General features: G+C 34.8%; 1 protein-coding gene across 10 annotated transcripts in view; it reads right to left on the bottom strand.

Moving 5' to 3' along the window:
- Positions 1–25,616, bottom strand: part of LOC142303212 (protocadherin alpha-C2-like) — a 465,288-nt gene that overhangs the window by 286,960 nt on the left and 152,712 nt on the right. The window contains exon 1 of one of the 10 annotated variants that reach the window (XM_075344417.1): positions 11,411–13,898. The exons of the other annotated variants lie outside the window; for them this stretch is intronic. Within the exon in view, the coding sequence (XP_075200532.1) occupies positions 11,411–13,777 (2,367 nt within the window). The 5' untranslated portion in view covers positions 13,778–13,898. Of the gene's footprint in view, positions 1–11,410; positions 13,899–25,616 lie in introns of those variants that run through there. 10 annotated transcript variants of the gene reach the window in all.

Raw genomic sequence — 25,616 nt, forward strand, 5'->3', positions numbered from 1 at the left:
TGCATTTTATCTTGGTAAAATGCTGTGTATATCCAATGAAAACATGTTACTCAACTTCCAAAGAACTGTTAGAGGCTTGAGCCCATGATATAACAGCTTTGAAACTAGATGACAAGGAGACACTGACCACAATTTATGCCATCTATCCAATTACTTTCTTCAGTTCTATGTTTCACATTGATTTAATTGATCTTTATGCCTCTTGTGTAATTTGTAACATTGCTAGCTAGCTTTTCTTTGTACACTTAGCAGTAAAAGAGAATACATTACTAAATTATTTTTAGTCCAATATCTTTAAAACAGAACTTTACCAGTGACATGTTCCATTTAAAAACTTTCTTGTAAACTAAATATATTTACTAAACCCAATTTATAGCAGTCTAGTTACAAATTTATGAGAATGAACACATAGGGTTAAATGATCTTTATGTGGAGTTTATTACTTATTTAAACTGTAAAGTTCCTTAGAGGTTTGAGTAAAAAAGCATTCAGCTTTTCAGAGCTTATATTAGGTGCAGGGAGACCTAACATGTTTGTAGCTTGCCCCGTAGTCTCCTTTTATTTTAATAGATATGCCATATACACACACACATATTTGCTCTTTAATGATTTTGAAAAAAAGAAATAGACTTTATTTTAATTTTTTTTAAATTTATTTTAAATGTATTTGTTTTAAATTTATTTTAAATTGTATTTGAAATTTATTTTAAACTTTATTTCTTCCATTCTTTCAAAGAGCGCAGAGATACTTAGAGCTCTTTTTTCCAGATGCCAATATAGTTATAAATCCAAGGGGCAAACAAATAGCAGCCTTGCCTAGTAAAGTCAATTTTGATGTAAAGAAAAAATATTTCTTGATATTCAAACGAACAATTATTGATCCTTAGATCAATATTCAACTTTTCTTTACTACTACAGTAATTTATTAAGAAAATGTGCCTTTTTCATAAAATCTATTTTAACAAAAAATGACTGTATGTTATGTTTGGAGTCTACAAATAGGATAAGGTGTTATTATTATTATTATTATTATTATTAATAAGGTATATAAGTTGACAGACATGTTATATATATTTATAGGTATCTGTGGGGGAGCATTTTTCCTTGTGGAGAGTGTAAAGCTGGCATAAGGAGACTTAAAAGCTATCCAATGCTCCATTGGGAATATTTAAATATTTATATATAGTTGCTTATCTTATAACCTAAAAAATGGCTACATCAGTGATTTATAAAGTGATAAAACATCTGCTTGAGAACCTGTGCATCTTAGTATTTTATAATCTCTGGCTATAGCAGGTTGGCATTGTATGTATTATTATATCATGCATTTACAATCAGTAATTATACTGTACCTACAAAAGATCCTTCTCTATTGCAGACCAACTTAACCTTTTCACAACTGGCCGATTTTTCGCTTTCCGTTTTTTTTTCCGCCATTCTTTTTCTGAGAGACGTAACTTTTTTATTTTTCAGTCAATTTGGTCATGTGAGGGCTCATTTTTTGCGGAACGAGCTGTACTTTTAAATGAAATCATCAGTTTACCATATAGTGTACTGGAAAATGGCAAAAAAATTCCAAATGCAGAAAAATTGCAAAAAAAGTGCGATAGCACTATGGTTTTTGAGATATTTTATTCACTGTGTTCACTATATGGTAAAACTGATATGTGGGTGTGATGCCTCAGGTCAGTGCGATTTCGTAGACACCAAACATGTATAGGTTTACTTTTATATAAGGGTTTTAAAAAAAATCGGAATTTTGTCTGAAAAAAGTGGCGCACATTTTACGCCATGTTCCGTGACCCGTAGTCTTCTCATTTTTCAGGATGTGTGGCTCAGTGATGGCTTATTTTTTGCGTCTCGGGCTGACGTTTTTAACGGAACCATTCTTGCACAGATGCTATGTTTTGATCGCCTCTTATTGCATTTTGCACAAAAGTTGTGGCGACAAAAAAACGTCGTTTTGGCATTTGGAATTTTTTTGCCGCTACGCCGTATACTGATCAGAATAATTGATTTTATATTTTGATAGATCGGGCATTTCTGAACGCGGCGATGACAAATGTGTGTATATTTTTTATTTTTTTAACCCTTTAATTTTCAATGGGGCGAATCGGGGGGTGATTTGAACTTTTAGGTTTTTTTGTTTTTTTTTAAATTTTTTTAAAACTTTTTTTAACTTTTTTTTTATTTTACTAGTCCCCCTAGGGGGCTATTGCGATCAGCAATCCGATCGCTCTGCAGTATCTGCTGATCACAGCTACAAGGCTGTAAACAGCAGATACGCTCTCTTTCTCTTTTGCTGTGCCGCTGGCACAGCGAAAGTGAAAGCAAGTCAGGTGTAGTACAGCAGTTATACCATGACCCTGTGCTACCATGACAACTATCGGAAGTCACGTGATCGCGTCACGTGACTTCCGGTATCGGGCGGTAAGTAAAACTTTACCGCGATCGCGCTTATAATTGCGCTGTCACATATTGACAGCGCCATATAAGGGGTTAAACGGCACGAGCAGATAACGATTCTGCTCATGCCTAGCAGGAACACATCTCAGCTGTGAAAATCAGCTGAGATGTGTGCCGATCGCAACATGATGCTGCCGGCAGACCGCAGGCAGTAACGTTATGACCGCAAGGAGGTAATTTTATGGCACGCGGTCGTTAAGGGGTTAAAAACCAAACTGTAGACCCAAATAAAACTGCTTACATAGTTTCAATTTATAGCCTTATACAGTGGGTGTGATATGTATTGAAAATATCAGCAATACTCTATGCAGCTATATTTTTTAAGGTGCTAGTGACATGAATTTCTGACCAGCTGTCAGTAACAAACATTCAAATGACACAGCTAAAGAAATCAAACCATAGCAGCCCATGAATTAAATTATGTGTAATAATGAAAAATGGCACATGGAAAAAGTATTGAACACATGAAGAAAGAGGTGCAAAAAGTCATGGAAAGGCATGACACCAATTGAAATTAATCAGTAATTAGAAATCAATCTTGCCAATTAGTGAAAAATAACATCAGCTGGTTCAACTGATAGCTTATATAAAGATGTCTCATTACCAAGGTGCCACACAAGAAACACCTCATGATTGGTGAAACCAGTGAGCTGTCTCAAGACCTTTTGTAACCTTATTGTTGCAAAACATACTGCTGGCATTGGTTACAGAAGGATTTTTAAACTACTGAAAGTTCCAATGAGATGTGATCATAATCCAGAAATGATAAGAACATAATTTCACCATAAACTGACCATAACCAAGTGCTAGATTTCAGACAGAAGAGTGAAAAGAATTATCAGAAGAGTTGTCCAAGAGCCAAGGACCACCTGTGGAAATCTACAGAAAAATCTGGAATAAGTCAGTAAAATTGTTTAAAAAAAACAGTAAGTAATGCATTCAACCTCCATGGCATGTCTGTATGCCCACCACACAAGACTTCATTGCTAAAGAAAAAAAAGTTCAAGTGTGTTTAAAGCTTTCACAACAACAGTTAGACAAGCTTGTAAAATACTCGGAGAATATGGTCTGGTCTGGTCATATGAGAGAAAAATTTAACTCTTTGGATGCTATAATACACACTATGTTTGGAGCCCAAAAGGCATTGCTAATCATCCCCAAAAGTGAAGTTTGAAGGTGAAACCATCATGGGGTGGGGCTGTTTTTCAACATACAGTACTGGAAAACTTCAAATAATTAAAGGAAGTATGAATGGACAATTGTAAAGAGACATTATTAATAAAAATAAGTTGCCATCCAAAAGGATGATGAAGAAGAAACAATGGTGGATATTTCAGCAAGATAATGATTCTAAACACTTAGCCAAGGAATCTGGATTTATAATAAGAAAATAAAGCTGCTAGAATGGCCCAGCCAATTATCTGACCTGAATCTAATTGAAACATGTATTGAAAAACTAAAGCTCAGAGTTCATAGAAGAAACCCATTGAAACTTCAGGATTTAAAGAGTATTTGAATGGAAAAATAGGCCAAATCCACACCTGAGCAATGCATGCAACTAGTTTTTCCATACAGGAGGCATCATGAAGCTGTCATCATCAAAAAATACTTGTGTATGAAGTATTAAATACATTTCAATAATCGTGTTCAATACTTTTTCCCTTTTTCATGTCTTATTATTACACATAACTTATTTTGTGAACATCTATGGTTTGATTTCAATGTTTTGTTGATTGCATAGTTCTGAGAAATTCATGTCAATAGCACCTTTAGAAATATATTTACTTAGAAAATTTGTGATGTGTTCAATATTTATTTAATTTGCTGTATTTGCTATTAAAATAATTATTTGGCCAATAACACAGTATTTATGAGATATTACAATAATATACTGCAGAGTTAAGTGTTTTCTACTTTTAAATAAAACATTAATTTTTGAATTATTTATTTACAAAAAGAAAAATAATATCGGTTTTATGAGAAATTGCGTGGGTATACACCTTTGATCATCAACTCACCATGAAAGTTAGTCAGTTATTATTACTTATTATTTCCCATTGTTTTTACCCAGGAAAAAAAATACAATAATTACATACAACATTATATTCTGTAGCAAATAATTTAGAAAATTTTAACTACTCTTCATTCAATGGCAGCCATAGGCTCATATTTCTCCTGACTAGTTAAAAAATCATGTACATTTGTTTCATAAACGATAGTAGTTGAGTGTGACGTTATCAGTTCTTAAAATAAACTATCAATATGATGAATTTACACTTAAAACGCTGTTAATCCTAAAACTCATACCTGGGGCCTCACAGGCCTGCTAGGTTACATGTTTTCTATTGTAGATTTCTATGGTTGCGCGTTCTAGGGTTAATGGCCTAAAACTGTCAGATAATAGATTTTTGGCAAGACTTCAATGCATTATAAGAAGTCCATATATGGTAAATATAATGGTTTTGCAGCAATGAATCTGGATTTTCAATGAAAACCTGAAGAAATCATCAAGCCTTGGAGACTTATGTGCTCAAATAGTTTTAAAATATTTTTAGTTGGGATCTAATATTAGTCACATGAGGCCATTTACTGATCTCAGGTCAGGTATCAGATTACACTTTTCTGTACTATGATACAGTATGCCAGTATTGTATTATCTACATTCTTTTAATCATGGCTACATCTGTACATTCCATTGTTGCAATGGGATGATAAACTACAATTGTTAGTGACAATGAATATATATTTTCAATTAGATGGGTTTCTACTTTAGCCAGTCTTCTATCACCATTCTATTGGTCAAACACAACAAAGGGAAACAATAGATAAAATTAACATGACTGGGCCCTATGAAGAAAGTATTTATAATGGGGGTGAGAGGGAATGTTACAAAAATCAACTTATGACTCGAACTTATGTCTAAAAAAGTTAAAAGATGAAGAAAGTCAGCATTAATGTCAAGTGCCGTAAGGACAATATTAATAATAATATTTGTTCACTTACATAGCGCCAGTAATTCCACAGCGCTTTACATACATTGGGCAACACTGTCCCCATTGGGGCTCACAATCTAAATTCCCTATCAGTATTTCTTTGGAGTGCTGGAGGGAACCAGAGTACCAGGAGGAAACACACGCAAACACAGGGAGAACATACAAACTCCCTGCAAATGTTGTCCTGGGTGGGATTTGAATGTGGGACCCCAGCGCTACAAGACAGCAGTGCTAACCACTGAGCCACCGTGCCACCCGTGATGAATCTAGTCATATAGAAAGATTGTGTTGTAGGAAACATAAGTAAAGATTATATTGCTTGTCAATTAGTGAAAGCCGATAAATTAACTGAGTAGGCTGTGCGTTGAAGAGACTGTGAAAAGGCAAGGGAAATTCAGAGCGCTTGCGCTGAAAGGTTACTTCAGTACACAAGTGTGGGAAAAAAACTGAAAGTGCATATCTACAAAGGTGACTCTAGGGTAGAAACGTGAGAAAAAAAGAGCGCATGCTCTGAAAGGCAAATGACGTGCATGCAGTGAAAGTACAAAAGAGTGTGCGTTAGGGATGAGATGACATATAACGATAGCTGGGTAGAAGTAATGAAAGAAGAAAAGACAAAATTGTAATTGGACATATTTAATATATAAATATAATAACAACAGTATGGAACAAAACTGACCATTATTACTAGAATAAACAATTGATTAATCAAAATATTACATATAATTCCACCTTAAATAATTATATTAATCAAAAAATACCTTTAAAAAACAGAAAGCGGTTCATAAAAAGGGATTGGTGTCTTTTCTTTAAAAATATTAATTTTTATTCAAAAGTTTTTTAAAAATACATGTAATACATGTTCAAAGAGATATATATAAAAGGACATGATCAAAAAACCCATAGTAATGCAGCAACGGTGAAACAGAAAATATAAATATTCAGTGTATTGACCAAAACATGTAAACTTCCATTAATATATAGCATAAAGAATAAATGATAAATAAAGTGCAAAGTGCTTTTATATCGCTATATATATATATGGTAATATATATATATAGCTATATATATATGGTAATAAGGTATGAAGCAAAAAATAGCATATAGAAATAAAGTGCCAGTGAAGTGCAAGAAAGTGTTGCTAGATTCAATATACCTTAGTAGTGTTCAAGAATGTACTGTATACCGCTATGTCCCTTAGAATAAACAATTAGAGAAATATCGCTGTATACAAATATATCTCTCTAACAAATAATTTTGCAGAAAATTGGTCTTATAGTAGACTAATAGATTATTAATTACTTTGAATAAATTGTATTGCTAATAGGGTGAAGAAGATCCATAGTGAGGCTAATGTGTGTCAGAAATGTGTGTGAGAACAATCAAGAAGGAGCGTAATGGAGAATGTAAGACTAATTAATTTATATAGCAAAATTGAATTTAAAAGTGATAATGTACATTTATTTATTACATTAACAACTAATACAAATATAATAACATTTTATAAAGAATTTTAAAAAATTAGACATCTGAGTGGTTTTTTTATGTCATTCAACAATTAACTGTTAGATAGCAATGAGATTTTTCATTTCATATGACATTTTAAAGTGATTGGAAGGCCATGCAAATAATAAAACAACTCAGTTACTTCATTTAGACCATAGGTTTTTGAGTGTTCAACTTATAGATCCAATAGATCAAGCATAATCTTATTGGATCTATAGGTTGAACTCCCTAAAACCCAACATCTACAAGAAGTAACTGAGTTGTGTTTTAGGCACTTGAGAGATAAGTGTAGCTTATTTTAAAATATTCTCTATCTTAGGGAGAATTGTGAAAAATATCAGAAAACTCATTAAATGTCTGTCAGAATATTACATAGAGCACATTATGCATTAGACAATTAGAAGTTTTTCTTCCTCTAATTTCAAATTTCTATAAATTACTTGAAAGGCTAGTGAATATTCTATTCTCCTTAGAACATCCACAATCTTCAACTTTGAAAATCTGAGTAATAACCAGAAAGAGTTAGACATAAAAGCCATTGTCTAACTCAATCCTCATCAACTTTCTTCATTTGTTGAAAAGATGTAAGGGTCTGAAAGTTTGAAGTCGTCATTATGCAAAAGCTTTATAAACCGTAGCACACTGTATTTATAAAAGTTTTAAGAAATAAAGAAGATTCCATACATGAGAGTGATTTCTCTAAATTACTGAAAATCTAACTTGTCTTTTGCAGAGTTGATGCACCGTTACCCTTCGCCCCTGGACATGTGAGCACACAATGTGATGGGGTGGGATTGGCACCATTTAAGCATTAGTGCCTTGGGCTCTGTTTCCGCCATCATGTGGCTAAAATATTTTTTTAACACCTATTGAGATATCATATTCATGCATCTATTTCTAGGGGATTAGACCCTGCAATTTCTCATGGTGTGATCATAATTCTTTGGATTGGAGATAAATTTTGCATTTTTCTTATGACGTTTGTGAGGTTGGGTATTTTTGTCGGGTGTCAATTGACAACAAAAAGAGCTCCAACTATGGAGTGCTGCTGAAAACCCTCTCCAATCATTTGTGAAGGCCCTATTACCATTTGGCCCCTGAATGAATGACGGGATTAATATGAAGGGGCCATGGTGGCACAGTCTAGTATTTGAGTGTAATGTGAATAACTATGAAAGAATTGATGAACTCATAATATACATATGGGGGAAATGTGTTGAATGGTTTTTACTGTACATCTCTGAATATCTTCCTTTCTGGAGCGTATCTTATGGGAGATCTATGAATATCTTCCTCTTTAGGATGTCTTTGTGCTGCATGATCACTGCAGCCTCTGATGGTGATGGACAATTTCTATTGGCACTGGGGCTCCAGTGATTATATAAAATTAACCGTGTGTATATTTTTCATGTCCTATATTTTTGTGTGAGGTTTATAGAGCAGGTGTGATTAAGTTATGACACCACCATTGATGTAGGGGTTTCTGTAATGGGTGGGAATATTTGGACACACAAAAACACCCCCCATCCCTCTCCTGTTGCCCAGTTTATTAGATATCATTGTTGTGCAACATGGACATTGTGGTTGGAGGTTCTGGTAGTATGCTGTAATTTTTATTAGCCATGTATACAGGCAGTTGTTCATATATATTTAAAATAGTTATCTTTTAGTTGGGTATTTGATTGATTACATTGGTTAGTTATACCCTTAGTTCTATCTAGTTCTATCTATTTCTGTAAGTGTATACCTTAGCTTAAAGGCTGCTTTACATGCAGCGACATCGCTAGCGATGTTGCTAGCAAAAGCACCCGCCCCCATCATTTGTGCGTCATGGGTAAATCGCTGCCCGTGGCGCACAATATCGCCAGTACGCGTCACACATACTTACCTTCCTAGCGACGTTGCTGTGGGTGGCGAACAACCTCTTTTTTAAGGGGGAGGTTCGTGCATCATCACAGCGACGTCACACAGCGAGCCACCAATAGAAGCGGAGGGGCGGAGACCAGCCGCATTAACGACACGCCCACCTCATTGCTGGAGGACGCAGAAACGCTGTTGTTCATCGTTCCTGGGGTGTCACATGTAGCGATGTGTGCTGCCTCAGGAACGATGAACAACCTGCGTCCAAAATAAGCAACGACATTTGGGAAAGGAATGACATGTCAACGATCAACAATTAGGTGAGTATTTTTGATCGTTAGCAGTCGCTCGTAGGTGTCACATGCAACAATGTCGCTAACAAGGCTGGATGTGCATCACAAATTACGTGACCCCAGCGATATCTCGTTAGCGATGTCATTACGTGTAAAGCAGCATTAAGAAGGTAGTAAATGCCAGCTATTCAAAATTTTAGAATTTTCAGAATCATAAAAAGAAACAACTTATACTACATGCCAATATTGTCTCCATCAGATCTCAACAAGCTTACATTATATTTTTGACTGTCCAAAAAATAAAAAGAAAGAAAACCTTATAAAAAGCCCCTTTTCAATATTTATTCAATACAAGAAGATTTTGTGAAAAACAAACCTTATGATACAATTATCAGACATGGCCTGTAAATAAAAACTGTTGCTAGTGAGAAAAACACTCACAAAATTTCAAGATTTTGTTTGCTTTTTCCATGAATCTATTTTGACATTTTGCAAATGTTCATGAAGTATTCAAATGATTTGGTGATATTAGCTAAACAAATTGCTTTTAAACTATATAGAAAATTGTCTCTGTGTTTATAGAAATTCATTATAGTTTTCATTTTATTACAGCGGTTTAATAAATTGAAGGTGAACTAAATTCTGATTGATTGCTATGGTCTACAAAAACAGGTTGTCTCTTAGGCCTCCTTCAGACATCCCTGTCTGATGTCCGTTTTCACACATACCGGAGACACGGGCACACATAGACCCTTTGAAATCAATGGGTTTGCGCACATGTGCATGTTTTGCCATGGACCATGTATCCGTGTTGAGCATACATGTGTCCATGTACTCCACACATAGACATGTCCGTTTTTCTCTGGCAGCACATTTGTTACATAAACCGTACGCATGGGTTCTGTGTGACATGTACCAGAGAAAACACATGTGTCTGTGAAATAAAATGAATTTCTATACTCACCTTCTCCAGCACTGCTGTCTCTGCTGCTGCTGTCACTTGCTTCCGAACCCTGCTCATTATGCTCATCACATATGCACAACACAAAGGACTGGAAGCAGCAGCAGTAGGGAGTCGGCAGGGCCGGAGACCGTAGATCAGTATCACGGACAGCAAAGCAAGGGACAGGTGAGCAGAAAGTTTCTATTCTCCGTGTGTTATCATGGATAACACTCAGAGAACACACATGTGCCAAAATCACAGCCCACAGAGGGCAATATGCACATTTTACATGTCTATGCAAAACACGCGTGGTTTTAGACAGTTGCGATAAATGAGGGAGATTAGATGTTCAGATGATTCGTTACTTCTCACAAAGATATTACTATTGTTGAAACTGCACAATCTGCTGCTCATCATGTTAAACACAATCAATATATTGATAAGTGGTCAGGGGTAGATTTCAGATCATAGGCAATAAAAGACAGGTGAGTACTACAGTATTACAGAGAGTGATACACTGTTAGAAAATCACGTGTTAAAGTTGTGAAAAACACAAGCAAGGTACAAACAAAAGGTGCATAATTTAATTAATTTCCTAAAAGATTGAGCTGCTTGTACATCTCAGCAAAAGACATTAAAAATTTGAAAAGTAACTAATATGACAGTAATTACACTATTTGTACAGTATTTTCTATCTGGATAAACCTATTATTTTACATGTAGTATACAAAAACAGACGCGATTCTGCATCACCGCATTGTATCTTGAAATGGGGTAGGGAAGGAGTAGGTGATGCAAGGGTCTTTATCCAATAGCACACTGGTCATGGGTGCACGTTTAAAAAGGAAAAGAGTTCCAATATGAATCCCAGAAGATCATAAGACAATTGCACAATCCATTCGATATCCAAAAGGTGCTTTATTTAATCCAAAAAGTGCATTAAAAAGCGTGAAGAGAGCCAGCTGCAGGCCCCCAGGGGATGACAGCCATTTCGCACCTTCTAGTGCTTCCATGGGCCCACTGGAAGCATTAGAAGGTGCAAAACAGCCATCGTCCCCTGGGGCCTGCACCTGGGTCACTTCCCGCTTTTTAATTCACTTCTTGGATTAAATAAAGCACATTTTGGATATTGAATGGATTTTGCTGTTGTCTTCTGATCTTCTGGGATTCCCATTATTTTACATGACTTTGCTAATAACAGTTCTTATTTCTTTTAGATATCATTAAAGGATATTGATTTTACTTAATTATTTGTCTTTAGACATTATTACTCACACATATTCAAATATATTTAATGTCTTCATATATCAGGAATCAGAAAACTTTATTTTTAGTTTTTTTAGTCTTACCTGATAGAATGAATTTCTCATTAAGCCTTGTGGATTGACTTGATCTTCACTCCCCGGTGTCTGATAGTTATTTGGCGTGAAGACAATTAAGTCACTTTTAGGTCGAAATGAATTGGAACTTATGTTATACTGAGTGTGTTGGGAATACATCCAGCTCCCTCCAGTGTTGGAGCAGATTCTGTAATTTTCTTTTAGTTCATTGACCTCATCTCGGTATTTTTGCCATTTTAACACAGTAAATACAATCAGAGTAATAAGAAAAATACTTGATATTATGCAAATTGCAACAACCAAGTAAATATTGGCATCAGAAAATTCATCAATATTCCCCTTGGTCTCTTGATTATCAAACTTTAATTCTTCTCCGGACTCGACCACCGATATGACAATTTGTGTCTCTGACATCATGACCGGTTCACCATGATCCTGAGCTACTACATACAATCTGTACTCATCATTATCAGAATCTGTAAAGGACCGTTTCAAAGTGATTTCTCCAGTTTGATGTGCAATTATAAATAGAGATTTTCCAGATCCTCCAAGATCCTTTAACTTGTAAAATGTCAAAGCATTGTATCCAGAATCCAGATCTACGGCCTTCACTTTAGTTATCAGGTGTCCAGGTTCTGCTGACTTTGAAGCTTTGATTGTTAATGCAGAATGAAGTGGGGTGAATGTGGGAGCATTATCATTAATGTCCTCAATAAATATATTTAGGGTAAGGTTAGAACTGAGGGCTTGTAGACCAGCATCAGTGGCTTTTATATGACACTGGAAATATGTAATCTGTTCATGGTCAAATGATACTAAAGCAAAGACCTTCCCATTCTCTGGATTAATGGAAATGTAGGAAGAAATAGGAATTCCCTCAATTGTGCGTTCCCTAATTGAGTAAGTAATGAATGAATTCTGACCAATATCTGGGTCAGAGGCTGATGCTGTATATATATGAGACCCGGGAGGATTGTTCTCTTTTATCAATATTGTGTCTACTGACTGGACAAATCTTGGAGCATTGTCATTGGCATCACTTATATCAATTTTAAGAGTTTTGGAGGTAGACAGGGATGGAGAACCTTCATCTCTTGCAATTATTGTAACTTCATATTCATCTTTCACTTCTCGATCCAAAGGTCCATTTACGATCAAGGAAAAATCACCGGTGAAAGCTGGATTTACCTTAAATGGTGAAGGCTCAGAAACGAAGCAATGGACTTTTCCATTTGATCCTGAATCTTTATCATGGACACTGATGATGGCAACTGTTGTGTCCTGAGGGGAATTTTCAGGAACAGGAACTGATAATGATGTCACTGTCATCTCAGGAGGGTTGTCATTGATATCAATGACAGTCACTAGAACTTTACAGTGTCCAACAAGTTTAAGATCTCCATTATCAATAGCATCAACCTGAATTTCATACATATGTTTTGTTTCAAAGTCCAACTCTCCATTTACTGTAATTTCCCCTGTGTTCTGGTTCAGGCTAAAAATAGTGCTTGCTTCCCTGGACACCAAATTGCTAAATTCATAAAGTATTTCTCCATTTCTGCCCTCATCCAAATCTGTAGCGTTTAGCTTGAACACCAGAATCCCTTTAAGAGCATCTTCATTAACACTGCATTGGTAAAATGGTTGATCAAACACAGGAGCATTATCATTAAAGTCTTCCACAGTGATGACAATCTGTGTTGTACCACTCAGCCTTGGTTTTCCTCCATCATAAGCTGTAAGTATCAGATTGTGCACAGACTGCATCTCTCTGTCTAAAGGCTTTTTCAGCACAAGCTCCAATGATCTGATTTGATTCAAATATTTTTGAAAATCCAAAGCAAAATAATCACTTGCACTGAGATCATAATTTGTAATTGAATTTGTTCCAAGATCTGGATCTTCAGCTCCTTTAATTCTGAAACGTGATCCTGCAGGTCTGCCTTCTGATATAACAAAATTATTTATACTAGAGGAGAATACAGGACTATTGTCATTGATATCCTCTATTTCTACATCTACACGATACATCTGCACAGGCTTATCTACAATAACCTGCAGAGGAATTATACAGAAGGGTGTATCTGAACACAGCACTTCTCTGTCTATTGTCTCTTTAACAAACAAGATTCCATTCTGCAGATTAACCTGGAAATATTCCTTCTCATCTCTAGAGACAATATGTAACATTCTGGAATTAATCTCACCTATATCCAGTCCAAGATCCTGAGCAGTTCTCCCAACAAAGGTGCCATGCTTGGATTCCTCGGGGATGATATAATGCAGCTGACTCAGGACCACATCCCACGATATTTGTAACAAAAAGAATTGGACAAACCTGCTCCTTGTTTGATAATCCAGTCTCTGATTCAGCATTTCTTAAATAGTAAAGATGATGATTTCTCCAGTAATAAAGGCACTCACGCTGATAGAAGATTTAAGGAACTGGAAAAAAAAATCTGTCATGGCCGGAATCCGTGCAGCAAGATTTTCATTTCACGTTGGAGAAATGCATTTCCTCTTTCCTTCCTGCTATTAGTTGGTGAGGAGTGCCATCTAATGCTCAATTTTTAGACTGCATGTCAGGTATGTTTGTATCTTTATTTTTTTTTTATCAAGGCATCCTTTTATATGACTTTTACATTTTATATTTACAATTCCATTTAATTAAATTACAAATTAATAGATTTTATAAAATGATTTCAACTATTGTAAATATAACCAACATTAATTAATTATTTTACACCTTAAGATAACGTTGTTTCAAATGTTTTCCTATTGAACATAACAAAACAATTTTGTATCATATAATAATGATCACATTATTCCTTTTAGATTTAAAAAATAAACTCTGCATATCCTTAAGCTCAATATTTATACCTTCTCCTTTTAAGCATTCCGTACAACATTTATTTCAACTGGTCAATTAAGTTTAATACATTCTTAACTTTTTACCATATATTGTGCAGCAAAAATGTATTAAACTTAAAAATAATTATTCAATGGACAAGTATATATTGATAATAAGCTCAACATTTATGCAAAAGAAGAAAAGAATTTGGTATATATTAAGAATATAGTTGTAATAATATAATAATCATAATATTATATATATTAAGAATATAGTTGTTTAAGTAGCACAATTTTTCATAAAATTAAATATTTTGGCATTAGTTAAATAATAATAACAAAATATACAGAGAAAAATAAATTGCAATGACACTGAATGGTAAAGACATTAGGATAGTAAACAACAGTAATATAAAAGATTGTTGGTTTCATTAACATAAATAATAACACAGGTCTTCAAAAAATGTTTTCAAGAGCCGTTTTGGTTATTCCACCTAATCTGTATGTTTTTGAGTGCGTTGAATCATAAAAATGACCTCCGTTTTGTTATAGGACATCACGTTTTCTGACAATAGGAAACTATGTTAAATAAGGCAATACCTCAAAATAAATGAAAACAGACGTATAAAATTAATTTTTATTACAAGTTTTTCATGAAAATCATTTTTCTTTTAAACTCTGAGAGCTCACTAACGCACACTAAAAGCGATTCTTCTTCCCTGTGAGATGTCCAACAGTAGTCTGCCATCATTATAATGCTCCATCTTCCCTGGTATATTCTTTTGATCTCTTTAATGTGCTAGTGGAATCGTTCACCTTTGTCTTCACTCACAGCTCCCAAATTTTCAGGAAAATTGTCAAGGTGTGAATGGAGCAAACGCACTTTCAAACTCATCAGCGTTCATTCAGCATTTCAGCATTTATCCGACAATCTTTTTGTAGACAAGATTTTTATTATTGCCTACATTTTTTTCTAGGACCTCTTTAAATGCAATCCACTCTTCTTTTTGAAGATCTATCATGGTATTGATAAACTCTTGATTAGCTATAAGCCTTCTAATGTCTGGCCCAACAAACATACCTTTTTCCATGTTACCTCCGAGAGGCCTGGAATCTTGGTGACTATGTATTTGAAGCATTCTCCATTTCTTAAAAGTGATTTTAAAAATTGCTTCATCAATCCCAATTTTATGTGGAGAGCTGGTAGAAGAACTTTATAGGGAGGTACCAAAGTTTCTCAGAGAACATTTTTCTCACCAACTGTGAGCCCCACTTGGCTGCCAAATCTTCTTGGTGCAGTGATGTTATTGGTGTCGACACAAAAATAAACAGTATTTGGTATAGCCAGCTTGGTGCCCGAGCAGCATGTACAAGACTTTTAAATCCCTGCACACTTGCCAACCATGGTCTACATATTTAAGTTTACGAAGAAACAAATACAAGTTCTCGTAGGTTTCCTTGAGTTGTATGGAATGACCTATAGGGATGGAAGCATAAAAGCTGCTGTTGTGGAGTAAAACTACTTTTAGACTATTTGAAGAATCTATAAAAAGATGCCATTGTGCTGAATCATATTGGATTTTGAATTGACTCATCAAACCTTTGACATCTATGCAATAAACCAGCCTGTCTTCCTGAGCAAAGTAAGGAACAAACTGCTTTTCACAATGTCTGAACCATGAAAAAGACACTCCTGGCAACAATAAATTCCTGCTTTTGAGCCTTGATGTAGCCTTGATGTGGCTTTTGTAGCTCAGCGGCATCTTTGGGAAGATTCAAGTCCCTTACCAAATCATTCATTTCCTCCTGGGAAAACAATTTTGGTCTTGTATCATCTTCAAAGTAAGAACTTGACTAATCATCTGGTTCAGGTATAACTCCACCTTCATTGGAGCTAGTTATCTCTTCCAAGGTAGCAGGGGCCTTGGGTATTGGAATATCTGTGCCATGGGGGATGGGACAAATGGCTGAGTAGGATAGGGGTATGCAATGGAATGAATGAGGAATTAAATCTTTAATGCACTGATGTAAATTAATTAATAGTAATTTTGACTTTAAATTTAGTTAACTCGTTCAGCCCCCGGGCGCTTTCCGTTTTGGTTTTTTGTTCCCCTTCTTCTGAGAGCCATAACTTTTTTATTTTTCTGTCAATTTTGCCATATGAGGGCTTGATTTTGGCGGGACAAGTTGTACTTTTAAATTAAACCATACATTTTACCATATAGTGTGCTGGAAAACAGCAAACAAAATTTAAGTGTGGAAAAACTGCAAAAAAAGTCTGATCACACAATAGTTTTTGGGATGTTTTATTCACCATGTTCACTATATGGTAAAACTGATGTGTCAGTGTGATGCCTGAGGTCAGTGCGAGTTTGTAGACACCAAACATGTATAGGCTTACTTGTATCTAAGGAGTTAAAAAAATTCACAAGCTTGTCCAATAAAAGTGGCGTACGTTTTGCGCCATTTTCCAAAACCCGTAGTGTTCTCATTTTTCGGGATCTATGGCTCAGTGATGGTTTATTTTTTGCATCTCGAGCTGACTTTTTTAATGGTACCATTTTTGTGCACATGCTACATTTTGATCGCCTGTTATTGCATTTTGCGTAAAACTTGCGGCGACCAAAAAATGTAATTTTACGCCGTTTACCAATCAGATTAATTGATTTTATATTTTGATAGATCGGGCATTTCTGAACTTGGCGATACCAAATATGTGTACATTTTTTCATTTTTTTAAACCTTTAATTTTCAATGGGGTGAAAGGGGGGTGATTTGAACTTTTAGGGTTTTTTTATTTTTTTAAAACTTTTTTTGCTTTTTTTTTATTTTACTAGTCCCCCTAGGGGGCTATAGCGATCAGCAATGTGATTGCTCTGCCCTATCTGCTGATCACAGCTACACAGCTGTAAACAGCAGATATGTTCACTTTCTGATTCACTCGGCTCCCAGCCGAGTGAAACCGAAAGTGACTCATGATAGCTACAGGCGTCATAACATGACCCTGTGCTACCATGGTAACCACCGAAAGTCACGTGATCACGCACGTGACTTCCGGTGGGGGCGGCGGTAAGTGAAAAAAATAATTGCCGCGCGCATATACATCTTGCTGCCAGACTTTGGCAGCGAGATGTAAGGGGTTAAATGTTGCAGGTGGAATGCGATTCCACTCGTAACATGCAGGAACACATGTCAGCTGTTGAAAACAGCTGATATGTGCATATATCGTTGCGACCTGCCCACGGTGGGGGGTGGGGATTAACCTCACACGATCCATGACGGATGGATCCGTCATGGGTCATGAAGGGGTTAAAACCCTAAGATCAAAAAAATATCAAAAATTGAAAAACGTTTACTAAATTTGAAGAGAATTTTGCATTTTGTGGCAAATTCTGAGATCCAGGACTTTTAAAATATTATATTTTGTTTTCAGCACACAAAAATACATGAAAATTTGATGAAAATAATCAAACAGCTTCTAAGTCAAATTAATCACAAAAGAAAAGAATGTTAAACGGACCTGCCATATGATTAATGCCTGAATCACAGGAAGTATGAATGCTGGCTAACACTACCTGCTACACCATCATATATTATATATAAAAGTTAACCTGATATCAATATTTAGTGCTAATCACATATACCACATACTCCAAAACTGAACCTTATAGTTCATTAAACTGAATATTTAGAACGATTTGTTTTGTTTGGCAACTTTTTTGGAACTCAAGTCATGTACACTCTTGGCAAATCTGCTGAAATTCAAAGACAGCACAGCTGCTCAAATTGGGATGGGAAATTCAATTAGCATCCATTTTATCCAAAGCCAAAAAAAGGGTCCCAAATGTTAATTGTTAAAAGAACTATACTGTGGTTCATTTAGATATAAATTATTATGCATCGCACAACACACTTATTATAAAAACACAAAATAAAACCTGCAAATATAAATTCTCCTTTTTTTGACCCAATACACATCTCAGAAATAAACAACTTAAAATATTCCAATTTGAATGTAAAATATTTAACATTTTATTGAATATTTTGCTCACCATGTGTCCAATAACAGAGACATGGATTTAAAGTTACGCAAAACTTTATGTCTTGAACTATAACAAATTAGAAAAGTTGTAAAATATTAAATGGCTGTTATGACTTTACAAAGGGCACAATGTGTATAATAAATAAGCAAATAAATAATTGAAAAAGTAAGACTAGATAAATAAACTAAGAAAAATGTATTAAAAAAAGACAGCCATTGACAGTCTACATCACTGTTTCTAGTCATGTACCATCAAAATAAAATATATATCTCACAAAAAAGAATTTCAGCAAACCATGAAACAGAATTTCAAATGTTTTCTAATGTTAACAAAATAAGAAACAAATTTGAAAAGTGAAGATGTATTTCCTTTTTTATTTCATTTTTCCCATTATCACCAGCATTAAAAAATATAAAAATAACATAAATATTAGACCTCATGTGTCATCAAAAATTGAGGCAAAAAATATTTGAATATGTGAATAAGAAAAATTTGTAGCGCTGCTATAACATCATGTACAGTTAGGTCCAGAAATATTTGGACAGTGACACAATTTTCGTGAGTTGGGCTCTGCATGCCACCACATTGGATTTGAAATGAAACCTCTACAACAGAATTCAAGTGCAGATTGTAACGTTTAATTTGAAGGTTTGAACAAAAATATCTGATAGAAATTGTAGGAATTGTACACATTTCTTTACAAACACTCCACATTTTAGGAGGTCAAAAGTAATTGGACAAATAAACCAAACCCAAACAAAATATTTTTATTTTCAATATTTTGTTGCAAATCCTTTGGAGGCAATCACTGCCTTAAGTCTGGAACCCATGGACATCACCAAACGCTGGGTTTCCTCCTTCTTAATGCTTTGCCAGGCCTTTACAACCGCAGCCTTCAGGTCTTGCTTGTTTGTCGGTCTTTCCGTCTTAAGTCTGGATTTGAGCAAGTGAAATGCATGCTCAATTGGGTTAAGATCTGGTGATTGACTTGGCCATTGCAGAATGTTCCACTTTTTTGCACTCATGAACTCCTGGGTAGCTTTGGCTGTATGCTTGGGGTCATTGTCCATCTGTACTATGAAGCGCCATCCGATCAACTGTGCGGCATTTGGCTGAATCTGGGCTGAAAGTATATCCCGGTACACTTCAGAATTCATCCGGCTACTCTTGTCTGCTGTTATGTCATCAATAAACACAAGTGACCCAGTGCCATTGAAAGCCATGCATGCCCATGCCATCACGTTGCCTCCACCATGTTTTACAGAGGATGTGGTGTGCCTTGGATCATGTGCCGTTCCCTTTCTCCTCCAAACTTTTTTCTTCCCATCATTCTGGTACAGGTTGATCTTTGTCTCATCTGTCCATAGAATACTTTTCCAGAACTGAGCTGGCTTCATGAGGTGTTTTTCAGCAAATTTAACTCTGGCCTGTCTATTTTTGAAATTGATGAATGGTTTGCATCTAGATGTGAACCCTTTGTATTTACTTTCATGGAGTCTTCTCTTTACTGTTGACTTAGAGACAGATACACCTACTTCACGGAGAGTGTTTTGGACTTCAGTTGATGTTGTGAACGGGTTCTTCTTCACCAAAGAAAGTATGCAGCGATCATCCACCACTGTTGTCATCCGTGGATACCCAGGCCTTTTTGAGTTTCCAAGCTCAGCAGTCAATTCCTTTATTCTCAGAATGTACCCGACTGTTGATTTTGCTACTCCAAGCATGTCTGCTATCTCTCTGATGGATTTTTTCTTTTTTTCAGCCTCAGGATGTTCTGCTTCACCTCAATTGAGAGTTCCTTAGACCGCATGTTGTCTGGTCACAGCAACAACTTCCAAATGCAAAATCACACACCTGTAATCAACCCCAGACCTTTTAACTACTTCATTGATTACAGGTTAATGAAGGAGACGCCTTCAGAGTTAATTGCAGCCCTTAGAGTCCCTTGTCCAATTACTTTTGGTCCCTTGAAAAAGAGGAGGCTATGCATTACAGAGCTATGATTCCTAAACCCTTTCTCCGATTTGGATGTGAAAACTCTCATATTGCAGCTGGGAGTGTGCACTTTCAGCCCATATTATATATATAATTGTATTTCTGAACATGTTTTTGTAAACAGCTAAAATAACAAAACTTGTGTCACTGTCCAAATATTTCTGGCCCTGACTGTATGACTCCAAAATGGCCTGGTCCCTGAACTGGTACTTTTCAAGCCTCAGCATTGAACATTTTTAAACATAATTGTAAAATTTTTACAGTATGTCAGGTTATTGATATAGCTGTTAATAGTCTTTAAACATGGTAGTGGATTGGAAATTACTTAACTAATTTTTCTAAAACTACAAAGGTGGAAAAGATAACGAAGAAAATTAGGTATGAACATTGCTCACATAGATGTTTTTAGACCATCTTTTTCCCATTAAAATGAATTATTTAATATTATTTTGTTTTGAAAAAATCTGTTTAATATTTCTGATAAACAAACACGAGCCTGTAATCTCAGTACATTATCAAAGCGACTCTTAGGTGGCCTTTTAAAGAAGTTTTATGCACTCACCTTTTGCCACAAAACTTCAAGCATATATGATTTTTCCAAAGCCTCCTCATGTTTCTAGTGTTTTTCCAGGTCTGCTGCTTGCCTAGAATCGATCCTGTGTTTTGTCCTGCCCCGGATTTCCACAGGTGAAAAGATTAGGAATGAAGTAAATCAATTCTATGGTGGCCGCGCTCCCCATAGTAATAATTTGGAAACTTTCTGTCCACAAATGGAATTTATTGCTCAAAAACATACTAAAAAAATTAAAAACAGATACAACGCGTTTCAGCGGGAAACCTGAGGAAGGCGATTGTTCCAGCCGAAATGCGTTGTACCTGTTTTTCATTTTTTTTGTGTATGTCTTTGAGCAATAAATTCCATTTGTGGACAAGAAGTTTCTAAATAATTACTATGGAGAGCGTGGCCACCACAGAATTGATTGACTTAATTCCTAATATTTAGAATCCATTATGGAAATTCCGGTGGATCTGAATTCATATACATAGAAGTATCTAATTATTCTTTTAAAAAGTCCAAATTTTATTAATACATTTAAAAACACTACCTTTAGATTGCTGTTAGGAGACTAGTCTCCTACCAACATTCTAAATGTAGTGCTTTTAACCCTGCTATTCTGTTTGGGTCTCTTATACATTTATAATGTTCCGGTCATTTTTAACCAGACCTATTAAAGTCTTGATTGTTAGCTAATTTAAGGGTTTTGTTTGAATACCTGTTGCATTATTATACTGTGTGTGAACATTGTTGTTCATAAACAAATGAAAAATTAAATAAAACTTAATTTTTATTTTTTGTGTCAAAAAATGTTACATGGCCTTATTGCAAGATTCATGCATATTGCGCATTTGTGCATAAAAAATATTCTTTATAAAAATGTAAGCTATAACTAATAAGATCAAACTGTATGTAAATATGTTTAAAAAATAAAAAATAAAATAAAAAGTTTATTTTTTCTATATAAAATTGTAAATAAGGTTCACGGTGCTAAATTTACTGTTTGCATCCATCACAAGTATCATTTACATGTCTTTTTCATAAGTACTTTGCACAACTGCAACATGTAAAGATGAACTTTTGGAGCTCTGACTTCTATACATGTGCTCTCTCTGTGTTCTCTCCAGTTGTAGGGAAAGTGAAGTAACTGTATGAACTAGTATGGTAATTGTACACTGATAAGATCAGAGAAAACACCACCTTTTAGCATAGGATAGGCCACAGTAAAACAAACACGCTTGTCAGACAGAATTTATTAGTGCTCTTTTCAGGTCAGCATTGCACAGAAATAGAACCAGCTAACACAAGGAACATAAGAAAATCTTTTCATTTACAATGTGAAATGTTGATAACTGAATTGAACTATTTCTATATGAAGAGCAGGGTAAATAAGATACAGCAAAAAAAATTTGCACATAACTATACTAGAAGCCCAATCCATCTGCAGTATCGTAATTTGAAAATGTATGTATGTGTAAATCGACACTGGCCAAAAGGACATAGATAAATTGATAAATAATAGTAGATGCAATATATAGTCCAAAATGAAATTATAACTTTTATTTTACTCAAAAAATGGCTGGAGATTAGTATAAAAAGGTATCTGTCATTTTTTTCCAAACTGTACAACTATATAAGAAAAGTGGAGCAAAAAGTAAACAAAAAACACTACCCATAGAAGCAACCCTTCAAATGAGGAACAGTCAATTAACCACAAATTTCAGAACTGCATAATGAATATTTAAAAAATATCACATTTCAAATTTGGTCATTTTTGACAAAACAGAACAGCAGGGTTAGATGTATTAATAACATTTGGACTTTTTAAAACAATAAATAAATACTTTTATGAACAGTATATATTAATTTGGATCCACTGGAATTTCCACAACTGATTCTTATTTCGCCTTCTGCAAGGGTAGCCACCCTGGTCCGTGAGGATTTTTTGGACATAGACGCTACATGAGGGAATTCCACTGTCGGTAAGCTGGCTTTTTTCCTTTTTTTTTTTTCCCTTACTTACATATCTAGAGTTACATACATTCACATATTTTGCATGTCGGAATAACTGTAAGATTTCTTAAAACCTTTGGAGGTGTAACAATTTTTTTCTTTGTTTATTTTTCTTTTTGGCCTTGAAAGTATTTTTTTTATTAGAACTAGTTTAGTTTTTTGTATTTTTTTGTACCAGCTGTAGTTTAGAATTAATCCATTTATTTCACCATTATAGTGTACTGAAAAAAAAACATGTGAAACTCAATTAAAAAACAGCAATTTCTACATTTTTTTGAAGGTTTTGTCTTTATAACTTTTTACTTTGCGCTATAAAATATTTTACAGGTCACTATTGTTTTGGTTCAATACATATAAAAACTACTTTGGAGCTAATGCAATTTTTACATTATTGGTTGATAAAGTGTATGAGGGTTTGGTTTTTGTGGAACAAGTTTTCGTTTTAATTGGGACCATTTGACTCCATATAACATCCTGATCTCTTTTAATTCATTTCGTTGGGGGGGACAAACTGACATTAAAACAGCAATTTTGTCATTATATTTAATTTTTGTAACTTTGGTGTTCATTGTAAAGAAAACAAATTCTATTTTATTAGTTGGATAATTTTATATATATATATATATTAATATATACTTTTAATTTCAGATTTTGCAATTCATGTATGGGACAATAGCTTGGTAGGTGTTCAAAACATGGAAAGTACAGGGTGTCTTTATAGGCCCACAGCTGCCTTGATAACATTGTCAGCAGGGATCCAACCCCTTAAATGTCATTGACATGGGCTGCCACTGATTGCAGCACTTTTCCACTTATCCTTGCTACAGATAATAAGTTGAACCGTGGTACAATCCCATTAAGCAAATATTACTGATAAATTATAGTAATAGAACAAGAAATAATAGAAGGCTCTAAAAGAGTGAAGATTATCTACCCAAAGTGAAACACATTGCACTTCATGGTTAAAACAAAAATCTCTGTTTTCACAGATCAAAGGATTTATTATGATCTGTTAGGATCTTCTAAGATTCCAAAAGTTCAAGGGTACAAAAAGCCATAGTTCACTGTTTGAACATAGTAATCATTCTAAATTGATGTGATGAATAAAGATAGCCAGTATATTACATATATACATTTATTAGATAGTCTCTATTAGTCCCAATGACAAAAAATAGATTTCTTATGCCAACAGTTCTAATATACTTTATGAAGGCCCACATACACATTAGACTAATGTTGGATGAAACCCATATTTACAGGCTAATGTGTACGAAGGCCTCCTCACTCTCCCCTGTGAAATGATTTTGGTGGAGATAAGGATCTAATATATTTGATTTCAGACTGCAGATCTTGTTATTCTTGGGCAAGATAAGTGGCTGTCAAAGGAGTCTGGTAGTAGCTATGTTATATGAATTACAGGAGTATTCAGCAGAGGAATGAAATGTATTTGTCTGGCAGCTCTTTTAGGCCCATTTCACACATCCGGAATTTCACCGGATTGCCGGATCCTGCACACCCCAGTACAGTGCAATATAGTACAATGGCATCGCGGCAAGCTCCGGTCACATGCTGTCATGTGACTGGAGCATGTGACCGGAGCCATTGTACTGTCTTGCACTGTACTAGAGTGTGCCGGATCTGGCAATCTGGCGAAATGCCGAATGTGTGAAACAGGCTTTATGTGTTTGGGTCCCATTATATATTACAAACTAATTAGTAACAGAGAAATAAATTATAAAAACCTCTAAAATAGTGAAGACACCATCTATAATCTACACAAAGTAAAAGATATTAAACATTTAAGTACTCAAAAAAAATTTCCAATCATATGTCAAAGGATGTACCATGACCTGTAAGGAACTTTTATAATCCTTAGAGCCCATGAGAACAGAAATCTCAAATTACCCTTTTGAATAGAATGGTGGTTGTGCATGTGCACTTCTGCTCCATTTTAGGTAAATTAAACTAACAGTTATAACCAAGTACATTGCAATATCTCCAACAGTCCCATAGAAAATTAATGTATTTGCAACACTCATGCTATGGAAATGTTCCATTCAAACAGGTGACTTGGGACCCTTATTTTCAAGATTAATTCTTCAGAAGTTGGATCCTCTGCAATCAAATACATATCACTTATTCTATAGATAGATAAGTTTGAATGTTGATATAATCCCTTTAAGCATATATTACAGACAAATTAAAGTTACAAAACAAGAAACCATAAAAGCCTCTGAAAGAGTGAAGATTAAATATTAAAAGGGAATCATCATACACTTCTAAATTAAAAAAGTCTTTCTAATTGCAAGTGAACTTATTTATCATGCTCAAATAGGAACTATTATGAAAAAATGTTATCCACTTCTCCACTTGTTGGTGAGACACACTTAAAGAGGGTGTTTTGAAATATGTGATTATTTGTTTTTAAAGTCTTTCTTTGGCTGGATCAATTCATGACTCAGAAAATTAACAGACTTCTGTTATACGTATTAACTACAGTCATGACTGAAAGTGTTGGAACACTTGAAATTGTTCCAGAAAATGAAATATTTCTCCTAGAAAATATTGCAATTACCCGTTTTGTTATGCACATGTTGTGTGTATTGGAACAACATAAAAAACATAGAAGAAAGGAAAATTGGGCATAGTTTCACAAAAAACTCCAAAATGGTCAGTCAAAATGGTTGCCACTCTAATCTTAAAATTTGGTTGTTCACTTTTCAGAATAAATAACTGTAATCAATCACTTCCTTTACCC

This window comes from Anomaloglossus baeobatrachus, chromosome 4, assembly GCF_048569485.1.
Source record: "Anomaloglossus baeobatrachus isolate aAnoBae1 chromosome 4, aAnoBae1.hap1, whole genome shotgun sequence".
NCBI lineage: Eukaryota > Metazoa > Chordata > Amphibia > Anura > Aromobatidae > Anomaloglossus > Anomaloglossus baeobatrachus.